The sequence below is a fragment of the Capra hircus genome, chromosome 22, assembly GCF_001704415.2.
Source record: "Capra hircus breed San Clemente chromosome 22, ASM170441v1, whole genome shotgun sequence".
NCBI lineage: Eukaryota > Metazoa > Chordata > Mammalia > Artiodactyla > Bovidae > Capra > Capra hircus.
In genome coordinates, this window is record NC_030829.1 from 25,903,641 (window position 1) to 25,915,910 (window position 12,270).

General features: G+C 40.1%; 1 protein-coding gene across 3 annotated transcripts in view; it reads right to left on the reverse strand.

Moving 5' to 3' along the window:
• Positions 1-12,270, reverse strand: part of CHL1 (cell adhesion molecule L1 like) — a 229,538-nt gene that overhangs the window by 31,329 nt on the left and 185,939 nt on the right. For all 3 annotated transcript variants that reach the window (XM_013973659.2, XM_005695720.3, XM_005695721.3), the window contains exons 15-16: positions 11,500-11,665; positions 1,244-1,368 (exon numbers count right to left, since the gene is read on the reverse strand). In XM_013973659.2, coding sequence (XP_013829113.2) covers positions 1,244-1,368; positions 11,500-11,665 — 291 coding nt within the window. The remainder of the gene's footprint in view (positions 1-1,243; positions 1,369-11,499; positions 11,666-12,270) is intronic.

The following is a 12,270-nucleotide window of genomic DNA, read 5'->3' on the forward strand; positions in this document are numbered from 1 at the left end:
CTGAAGCTGAAACTCCAGTACTTTGGCCACCTGATGTGAAGAGTTGACTCACTGGAATAAACTCTGATGCTGGGAGGGACTGGGGACAGGAGGAGAAGGGGACGACAGAGGATGAGATGGCTGGATTGCATCACCGACTCAGTGGACGTGAGTCTGAGTGAACTCTGGGAGTTGATGATGGACAGGGAGGCCTGGCGTGCTGCGATTCATGGGGTCGCAAAGAGTCAGACATGACTGAGTGACTGAACTGAATTGAACTGAAAAATGTCTTTGTCAGGCTCCCAGCAAAAAGTAAACAGTTCACACAACTTAAGGTGATTCAGTGAGTTTGTATTAAAGACTCAAAAGATATGAGCAGAATATCTTGGGTGAGGGGTGGTGGGTAGGGCGCGGGCAGTTACTAGAATTCCACCAGGGAGAGCTGTGTGGACAAAGCCTCTCAGAGCACAGATGACTAGGGCAGAGGCACACAGCCAGCCTGCAGGGAGGCAGTATCCGGAGGACACACCCTCCACCCACCACCTCTCCTGCCATGGCTCCCGACTGGCCAAAGCAAATGAAAGCTTGAGGGTAAGCGGTTTATCGATGGCCACCGTTTTCCAGATTCAGAGAGCAGGTGAGACCGAATCCAGAAGGGAAACTAGGAGAGCTATCCAGCAGTCTACAAGCTGTAAGCATGGATGACTGCAAGCATAATCGCACCGATTATGCCAAAGGGGCACGCACATTGCTTTCTAATTAGAATCTTTATTTTTTAAAAAATCAAGCCTTTCTCTGCATAAGAACCCTTCAAGTCCCTCCCTCTCCTTCCGAATGGGGCCCTGGGAATTGAGTTCAGTCCGGCCTCTGGTTTAGATCAGGACCACTGTTTAATCACCACTGGACCCCACCCTGGGCTCTCCACACTAGCCCACCTCTATCCCTCAGCCACATTTCTCTGCGTACAGCTCAAGAGTCCTGGGAACTCAAGCATACTTCCGTTTTCTTTCTGCTGATAGCATCACCTACCTCCCACTGCTTCTGGCAACAGTACCCAAGCAGAAAAAAGAAATTAAGCATTACTTAACTTCTTTAGAAGAAGAAGAGGTAAAAGCATTTGAAAGTAGGGTAACTAATTGAAAAATTTAAACTAACAAACATGCACAGGCTTAATAATCATTGGCTTAATTGCCAAGAACAGTGAATTTAATCAGTAATAGAGAAAAAAATGAACCAAGATTTCTCTATTAGTTAGTACACTTACCAAGGACAGTTACTTGCGTCATATCAGCAATGCTATCCAGAGCAGTGTGCGCTGAACATGAGTATATACCTTCATCTTCCATGGTGACATTAGATATCGTCAGATTAGCTCCATCAATAATTATCCTACCAGGAAAAAAGTGAGTCTGTGATGAGGATGAAAATAATAGAAACAAAAGAAATGTAATCCTGTCAAAAATAAATATTCCCCGTGGAAAATATTTCAAGGAAGAATTTTATTTTAAAAAGCCTGTCACATAATGCATTTTATTAGAGAATTCAATAGTTGAAAACTGGGGATAAAACATTATTAAAATGCACAAAAATGTCTACAAGGCATGAAAGGGATCAGGTTTGTTTGTTTTTAATTTATGAACTCCAACCATCTGTGATTCACGGGTCAGTGATGAACCTGTCTTGCCTGGTATGTCTAAAGACTGTACAATAATTAGGATACATTTGAATAATTCGTAATGCACGTTTGGGAAACCACCTACACAGGATCAACTAGGGTGCTTCTTAGAAAGATGGATTCCTGAGTCACACCTCAGCTCTACAGAGCCAGGATATCTCAGTTCAAGTGTGGTAATCTATCTTGGACAACTTTCTCTTTTCTCCATCCTTCCAACCTCCCACATAGAATGCACATTAAGATCTGATACAAATTAAACTGTGACTCATTTGAACACTAGATGGCAGAATAGGACTTCTTTTTGGAAATTATTTGATGCTTTGCTGCTGCTGCTGCTGCGTCGCTTCAGTCGTGTCTGACTCTGTGCGACCCCATAGATGGCAGCCCACCAGGCTCCCCAGTCCCTGGGATTTTCCAGGCAAGAGTACTGGGGTGGGATGCCATTGCCTTCTCCAATGCATGAAAGTGAAAAGTGAAAGTGAAGTCGCTCAGTCGTGTCTGACTCTGTGCGACCCCATAGATGGCAGCCCACCAGGCTCCCCCGGCCCTGGGATTCTCCAGGCAAGAATACTGGGGTGGGGTGCCATTTGCCAATTTTTAATTGAGTTTACATGATTTTTTTAAATAAATTATACCTTTTATTCTATGCCTATGTATTATTAGCCTAGTTATTCAAGTCATTTTTTTTAAATAAAGTTCCATTAAATTTGAGATATGTTCACAGCAGTTTGTTATTTGGTTGAAATAAATGTCTTCCTTGTGGAGAAGGAGAGAAAATCTTACATAATTTTTTAAAAATATAAAACTCATATGAACTGTTTAAAATTCTGAGTTAAGCCACTTAAAAGTGTAGTAAAGTTAAATATGGTTCTTCCCTTTGATGATAGACGTCAGCCCCTTAGCTTTATGCCAATAACTGAACAATTTGCCAATTGATACTACCTGTTATTGCTAGTCAAGAAACTCACTATAATTCTAATGAAGAAGCTTTGATATAAATCAGTTTCTCAGTTCATGTTAGCTATGTGTCCATTTGGTACAAATATCAGAATATTACATAAACTTACAACCTTGAAAAGTTTACCTGCTTAGATGAAGAAATATGATTTAATAACCTCTTCAGGAGGGCTGTTTGAGCCCTGCACATCCACGAGGGCCCAGAGAAGCTGAAATATAGCCTGAAATATACAATGTTTTGGCCAAGATTTATCCCTTAGTGTGCAGCTGCTTCAGGCCAGAAAGAAAGGGCAACTTTTCTGTAATGCTCTGTGTTTTAAGAACTCAGAAATGTGCCTATTTTTAATCAAGGTAGAATGACCCACTGGTTCTTGAAATGTGGTAGCTATGATGTACCAAGGGAGGTTATTAAAATTCCATGCATTGGCCTCAGTCCAGGTTCTGATTCAGAACTTCTAGGAACAGGGCAAGGGCCTCTGCATTTGAACAAGATAACTAGGGAATTCTCGCTCACATCAAAATTTGACTATTTGTGTTAGCAAGGATGGACTCTGCTGTGCAGAAATAAGAAATAGCTCCATATGGTTTTTATTTTTCAATTTGTTAATGTGGTGAATTACATTGATTGATTTGCGGATATTGAAGAATCCTTGCATCCCTGGGATAAAGCCCACTTGGTCATGGTGTATGATCTTTTTAATGTGTTGTTGGATTCTGATTGCTAGAATTTTGTTGAGGATTTTTGCATCTATGTTCATCAGTGATATTGGCCTGTAGTTTTCTTTTTTTGTGACATCTTTGTCAGGTTTTGGTATTAGGGTGATGGTGGCCTCATAGAATGAGTTTGGAAGTTTACCTTCCTCTGCAATTTTCTGGAAGAGTTTGAGGAGGATAGGTGTTAGCTCTTCTCGAAATTTTTGTAGAATTCAGCTGTGAAGCCGTCTGGACCTGGGCTTTTGTTTGCTGGAAGATTTCTGATTACAGTTTCAATTTCCGTGCTTGTGATGGGTCTGTTAAGATTTTCTATTTCTTCCTGGTTCAGTTTTGGAAAATTGTACTTTTCTAAGAATTTGTCCATTCCTTCCACGTTGTCCATTTTATTGGCATACAATTGCTGATAGTAGTCTCTTATGATCCTTTGTATTTCTGTGTTGTCTGTTGTGATCTCTCCATTTTCATTTCTAATTTTATTGATTTGATTTTTCTCTCTTTGCTTCTTGATGAGTCTGGCTAATGGTTTGTCAATTTTATTTATCCTTTCAAAGAACCAGCTTTTGACTTTGTTGATTTTTGCTATGGTCTCTTTTGTTTCTTTTGCATTTATTTCTGCCCTAATTTTTAAGATTTCTTTCCTTCTACTAACTCTGGGGTTCTCCAACTCTTCCTTTTCTAGTTGCTTTAGTTGTAGAGTTAGGTTATTTATTTGACTTTTTTCTTGTTTCTTGAGGAATGCCTGTATTGCTATGAACTTTCCTCTTAGCACTGCTTTTATAGTGTCCCACAGGTTTTGGGTTGTTGTGTTTTCATTTTCATTAGTTTCTATGCATATTTTGATTTCTTTTTTGATTTCTTCTGTGATTTGTTGGTTATTCAGAAGTGTGTCGTTCAACCTCCATATGTTGGAATTTTTAATAGTTTTTCTCCTGTAATTGAGATCTAATCTTAATGCATAATGGTCAGAAAAGATGCTTGGAATGATTTCAATTTTTTTGAATTTATCAAGTTTAGATTTATGGCCCAGGATGTGATCTATCCTGGAGAAGGTTCCATGAGCACTTGAAAAAAAGGTGAAATTCATTGTTTTGGGGTGAAATGTCCTATAGATATCAATTAGGTCTAACTGATCTAATGTATCATTTAAAGTTTGCGTTTCTTTGTTAATTTTCTGTTTAGTTGATCTGTCCATAGGTGTGAGTGGGGTATTAAAGTCTCCCACTATTATTGTGTTATTGTTGATTTCCCCTTTCATACTTGTTAGCATTTCTCTTACATATTGCGGTGCTCCTATATTGGGTGCATATATATTTATAATTGTTATATCTTCTTCTTGGATTGTTCCTTTGATCATTATGTAGTGGCCTTCTTTGTCTCTTTTCACAGCCTTTGTTTTCTCAACAGATGCAGAGAAGGCCTTTGACAAAATTCAACATCCATTTATGATAAAAACTCTCCAGAAAGCAGGAATAGAAGGAACATACCTCAACATAATAAAAGCTATATATGACAAACCCACAGCAAACATTATCCTCAATGGTGAAAAATTGAAAGCATTTCCGCTAAAGTCAGGAACAAGACAAGGGTGTCCACTTTCACTGCTACTATTCAACATAGCTCTGGAAGTTTTGGCCACAGCAATTAGAGCAGAAAAAGAAATAAAAGGAATCCAAATTGGAAAAGAAGAAGTAAAACTCTCACTGTTTGCAGATGACATGATCCTCTACATGGAAAACCCTAAAGACTCCACCAGAAAATTACTAGAGCTCATCAATGAATATAGTAAAGTTGCAGGATATAAAATCAACACACAGAAATCCCTTGCATTCCTATACACGAATAATGAGAAAGTAGAAAAAGAAATTAAGGAAACAATTCCATTCACTATTGCAACGAAAAGAATAAAATACTTAGAAATATATCTACCTAAAGAAACTAAAGACCTATATATAGAAAACTATAAAACACTGATGAAAGAAATCAAAGAGGACACTAATAGATGGAGAAATATACCATGTTCATGGATTGGAAGAATCAATATAGTGAAAATGAGTATACTACCCAAAGCAATTTACAAATTCAATGCAATCCCTATCAAGCTACCAGCCACATTTTTCACAGAACTAGAACAAATAATTTCAAGATTTGTATGGAAATACAAAAAACCTCGAATAGCCAAAGCAATCTTGAGAAAGAAGAATGGAACTGGAGGAATCAACTTGCCTGACTTCAGGCTCTACTACAAAGCCACAGTCATCAAGACAGTATGGTACTGGCACAAAGACAGACATACAGATCAATGGAACAAAATAGAAAGCCCAGAGATAAATCCACACACATATGGACACCTTATCTTTGACAAAGGAGGCAAGAATATACAATGGAGTAAAGACAATCTCTTTAACAAGTGGTGCTGGGAAAACTGGTCAACCACTTGTAAAGAATGAAACTAGATCACTTTCTAACACCACACACAAAAATAAACTCAAAATGGATTAAAGATCTAAATGTAAGACCAGAAACTATAAAACTCCTAGAGGAGAACATAGGCAAAACACTCTCAGACATAAATCACAGCAGGATCCTCTATGATCCACCTCCCAGAATTCTGGAAATAAAAGCAAAAATAAACAAATGGGATCTAATTAAAATTAAAAGCTTCTGCACAACAAAGGAAACTATAAGCAAGGTGAAAAGACAGCCTTCTGAATGGTAGAAAATAATAGCAAATGAAGCAACTGACAAACAACTAATCTCAAAAATATACAAACAACTTCTGCAGCTCAATTCTAGAAAAATAAACGACCCAATCAAAAAATGGGCCAAAGAACTAAATAGACATTTCTCCAAAGAAGACATACGGATGGCTAACAAACACATGAAAAGATGCTCAACATCAGTCATTATTAGAGAAATGCAAATCAAAACCACAATGAGGTACCACTTCACACCAGTCAGAATGGCTGTGATCCAAAAATCTGCAAGCAATAAATGCTGGAGAGGGTGTGGAGAAAAGGGAACCCTCCTACACTGTTGGTGGGAATGCAAACTAGTACAGCCACTATGGAGAACAGTGTGGAGATTCCTTAAAAAATTGCAAATAGAACTACCTTATGACCCAGCAATCCCACTTCTGGGCATACACACCGAGGAAACCAGAATTGAAAGAGACACATGTACCCCAATGTTCATCGCAGCACTGTTTATAATAGCCAGGACATGGAAACAACCTAGATGTCCATCAGCAGATGAATGGATAAGAAAGCTGTGGTACATATACACAATGGAGTATTACTCAGCCGTTAAAAAGAATTCATTTGAATCAGTTCTGATGAGATGGACGAAACTGGAGCCGATTATACAGAGTGAAGTAAGCCAGAAAGAAAAACACCAGTACAGTATACTAACACATATATATGGAATTTAGGAAGATGGCAATGACGACCCTGTATGCAAGAAAGGGAAAGAGACACAGATGTGTATAATGGACTTTTGGACTCAGAGGGAGGGAGAGGGTGGGATGATTTGGGAGAATGACATTCTAACATGTATACTATCATGTAAGAATTGGATCACCAGTCTATATCTGATGCAGGATACAGCATGCTTGGAGCTGGTGCATGGGGATGACCCAGAGAGATGTTATGGGGAGGGAGGTGGGAGGGGGGTTCATGTTTGGGAACGCATGTAAGAATTAAAGATTTTAAAATTTAAAAAATAAAAAAATGAATAAAATTTAAAAAAAAATAAAATAAAATAGAAGAGTGAGAGGTGGGGACAGAAAAAAAAATAAAGTGGAGCATGGGAATACCAAAAAAAAAATAAATTAAAAAAAAAAAAAAAAGAAATAGCTCCAATTTCTCAGTGCATAAGAACACAACACTTTAGGTCTCTCTTATGTTTCCATCAGAGGTCAACTGTACTCTGCTTGAAGAAGTGCTTTCATTACATTTGTTAAGCATATTACACATTTTAAAAATGGATTCTACTCTACTTATAGAACCTGCTCTCTGGTTTCATCTTCATCTCTGTCCCTCCTAGTCTTTCCTCCTGTTTTTACCTGCTTAATTATCTTCCTTGAGAACCTTGCCATCACCTGCAATGTCTCATCTCCCTCATCTGAAACATCTAGCTTGCTAGTCCCCAACCCAGGTTAACCTCCACTGTTTTCTTGCTCCAGTCTGTCTGTGTAACAGCCAAACTTCACTCCAGACAACATGACAACATGGTTCTCTCTTTGGGGACCTATGTTTGAGGCTCCAACTATGACTGTGTAATCCTGAACAAAACTTGGAGCCTAATTCATGTTATCTAAGAAATGGGCATAACAGTATTTTCTTTCTCTTCAGCAGAAGTAAATGAGGGAAAAACACACAAAATGATTGGTGTACAGAGCCTGGCTTAGTATGTGCTCAGAGAGTGTTACTAATAATATTGATCAAATTGATTTAATTCATTGTTGGCTCATAACTCATCACATTTCTTAATGTCCCCAACTCCCCATTCCTTCTGCCTTTCTGCTTGAACAAACTACCTTAATTCTTCATTTCTTAGGAAGGGACCCTTCTATCCTTATAATCTCTGCCTAATCTAATGCCTTATAGCTCTGAATTCTTGTCTTCCAGCCATAAGTTCTACCCCATTCATTTGCTGCAATTTTCAAGGGGAAAAAGTACCCCTTCCATGATGCCAAGGTAAAGCCTTCCCACTTGTGCTCTTGACACCTTTCCCCTCTCATCCTCCTATTCACAGACATATAGACACATCCCAAACCCCACTGCGATCTCCCCTGCAGGGCAGTCCTTCTCTGTCGTCATGATAGTCTGCATTACATTTGTTAAGCACAGTTGAAATTTTACAAATGGTTTGATATCACATCCATTTTCCATTTCATTTTCCTATGTTAACACCATTGTATTGTCTAGAGCCTCCTGCGGGATACAAATCCACAGAAAATCCCTTGAGATCATTCCAGCCTTCCTAAAAGGTTTGCTGTGAGGATAATCAAGAGGAAGCAAGGATGAGAGGCACTAAAATAACATGAGGCACCCGGCAGGTATAAAGGCCCAGGGTGGCAGTTTTCAACACTCATCACACCCCTGTATGTGACAGGAGGCAGGAAGAAAGATAAGCAGGTATTTTCACTTCTTTTTTTACCCCTCTATGCGTCTTTGGATCAGAAATTTAACCACTTTGTAGGTAAAAAGCTCTGACTCCCAGCCTAGTGACGAAAAGGCACCCTAGCAGAAGGTGGGAGAGAGGAGTCTACTAATGGTTCTACAGAAATTTAGTGGACACCTGTGATCTCAACTTCCTGCTAAAATTTCACACCTGCTCCTGTCTCCAGTCAAGACTAGCCAGGAACAGTCACTCCCAGCCCTTCCCACCCCAGACATCCCTTCTATGTTAAGGTTATTGTCCTTCCCCCTACCCGTGTTTAAAGAAAACTAGAAGAAGATCTCTTAGGTGACCAGATAGCCAGAGCCAGCATCCTGCAGAAGCTGTAACACTGAGTCACAGAAAGAGGCTGTTTCAAATGTCTGGATTCAGGGCCTAAATATGCGGGTAACATCACCAACAAGCCGTGGGGCTGATTTCCTTCTCAGCTATAACCCAGAGATTATATGGAGGATCCCAGATAACTAGACAGTAGTGAAAACAGAGGGAGAATTTGGGGATATCTGAGCAGCTGATGAATCGACTGACACCTAACCAAAGGCTGAAGATCTCTGCTGCAGTGTGTAGCCTATTAGACATCAACGCTATTCTTTTATGCCCCTGACAACTGGTTGCAGTACGTATGCTGTCTTTCCACAAACATTACATTTACAGAAGAGATGCGATAGAATAAATTAAGTACCTAGGCTAAGACCAATCAATGCCTTTAGGGAGAGGTAGCACACACACTCACAAATACCAAAGGAGACCAACCAGGTAACAGAAAGGAGACAAGAGCACTAGAGAAATGAGTAGAATGGGTCATCACAACTAAACTGGACTGTGTAGTGAGTATATTCTAGTACTTGGTGTTAATGCACAATAATCCTATGATGAACTTACCCTGAAAAACTTTTCTGAACTAAACTATGTTATAGAATATAAACCTAAGGCACAGAAAAGTTAGGCAACCCAGAGAAAAGCGTAATTCCAAAAGATATTCCATGAACCCCAGTGTTCACTGCAGCACTATTTACCACAGCTCGAACGTGGAAGCAAGCTTAACGTCCACCGCGAGAGGAATGGATGCAGATGTTCCACGTATGGAATAAACTCAGCCATAAATAGGAATGCAGCGGTGCCATTTGCAGAGATGTGGATGAACCTAGAGACTCTCATACAGAGTGAAGTAAGTCAGAAATACTAACACATGTATTGGGATATAGAAAAAATTGGTATAGATGAACCTATTTGCCAAACAGAAATAGAGACAGATGCAGAGAACAAATGTGTGGATACAAAGGTGGCATTGTGGTGGGACGAACTGGGAAATTGGGGCCGATGTGTATGCAGTACTGTGTGTAAAACATAACTAATGAGAACCTACTGTGCAGCACAGGCAACTCTACTGACTGCTCTGTGGTGACCTAATGGGAAGGAAGGGAAAAATACAAATGGGATATATGTATATGGATGGCTGATTCACTTTGCTGTATAGCCAAAAATAACACAACACTGTAAAAATTTTACTTCAATAAAAATTTTAAAAATACAGAAAAAGTTAGGCACCTTGTCTAAGGTCACAAACCCAGTAAGTGACAACGCTGGGATTCCAACCCAGGCCTCTGGGCTCCAGAGCCCATGCTCTTAATAATGACATTGCCACCATCTCGTGCAGAAAAGCAAGTCCTGTCTAAGGATCTTTAGAGTTAGACATTCAGAATGATGGATAACCAAATAAGCCTGCAGGTGAGACTTGGATCAAACATGGTCACTGTTTAATACCTAACTCAGCAACAATGCAAAAGAACAGAGAACTGTCCTCTGCTTTCAAAAGATAGCATATGTATTCAGTCAATAATATTTTCTTAGATGTACTTAATAATGTTTAGAACTAGTCAGCATCTATTCATACATTATTCTATATTCTCTTCTCTATTTTTATATATTATCTACAAAAAAAAGTGGACAGCTCAAAAATGTACTTGTCCACACTTAATTAATGGGAAGGGTTCAAGATATGATTTAGGTTCTGCCCTTGAGATAGACTCCTGTGAGACTGGGAGGGAGAAGGGACAGGACACCAGCTCCTCCTCTGGGGCCATGTGAGTCACTCAGTTGTGTCCGACTCTTTGCGAGCCCATGGATTGCAGTCCATTAGACTCCTCTGTCCATGGGATTCTCCAGGCAAGAATACTGGAGTGGGTTTCCATTCCCTTCTCCAGGGGTATCTTCCTGACCCAGGGATCGGACCCAGGGATCGAACCCAGATCTCATGCATCGCAGGCAGATTCTTTGCTGTCTGAGCTACCAGGGCCCTGTGAGCAGACAGAGACTCTGGCACAAGTCAGAACTGTCAGTGTTGGGGTCACCAGGAGCACCAATGGGCTGAGGGGGCAGTGAAGGCAGCAGCAATATCAGCCATGTGAACTGCAGCTGCAGGACCACACCACTGAGAACCCAAAAGCTCAGGAAGCAGCGCCCTTAGCCTAACTCCTCCAGTCTTGCCATGGCTTGGTGAGCACCCAAGCCCGTGCACAAGTATAATAACAGGACATTTCCTGTCCTTACAGAATGGTACACATTATATGAAAGTGAAGTCGCTCAGTTGTGTCCGATTCTTTGTGACCCCATGGACTGTAGCCTATCAGGCTCCTCCATCCATGGGATTTTCTAGGCAAGAACCCTGGATTGGGTTGTCATTTCCTTCTCCAGGAGATCTTCCAAACCCAGGGATTGAACATGGGTCTCCCGCATTGTAGACAGATGCTTTACCATCTGAGCCACCAGGGAATTTCTTATATGAAAAACAGCTAATAAAAATGAAAAGACCAATGTTTGAGGGCAAAGTGAAAGAAGTACATTATATGACCTTTTAAATATTGCCTTAAAGACTGAAATGTAATAATCAGTTTTTATATCTTAATGCAGTGTAAATACTTTTACCACTATTTTTCTTTCAAATGCAAGGTTTAATCCCCAGCCAATATCATGAGATATGGTAATGGTGTACTTACCTGCCATCCTCGGTGCCGTTAATCTCAAAGGCTTCTCCATCTTTACTCCAGGACAACTTCAAACTGTATTTCAGATGTGAGTCACATTTGCTCTCACAGTGTAATTCCAGTGTATGTGATTTGGGGACCCGAGGATTCTTGGGAGAAACTCTAAGGTTTGTAGCGTCTGTTTTTATAAAACAAAGATACCAGTCAGAAGTACAGAACAGCTTATTTTATTGTTAAAGTGAAAGTAAAAGTCACTCACAGTCGTGTCTGACTTCTTGCGACCCCATGGGCTATACAGTCCATGGAATTCTCCAGGCCAGAATACTGGAGTGGGTAGCCTTCCCTTCTCCAGGGTAGCTTCCCAACCCAGGGATCGAACCCAGGTCTCCTGCATTGCAGGCAGACTCTTCACCAGGTGAGCCACAAGGGAAGCCCAAGAAAACTAGAGTGGGTAGCCTATCCCTTCTCCAGGGATCTTCCCGACCCAGGAATTGAACCAGGGTTTTTCTGTATTACAGGGGGATTCTTTACCAACTGAACTCTCCTTGAAACTTAAGTTATCGACAATTTGGCAGCGGTGGGATTATTGTCAAGTGCCTGTCTTTTAATCAATCAAAATGGTCAACAGTTATTGTCAAATCTTCATGCACTATTTATCACACTGTCATTTCTTAACATCATATATCATTACTAATTTTGTTCCATCCCGGCCAGGGAACCTCAGTGGAAGTATTAATTAATAGCACTATCCCTTTCTACTTCCTAGACAAAGGGAATAAGAAG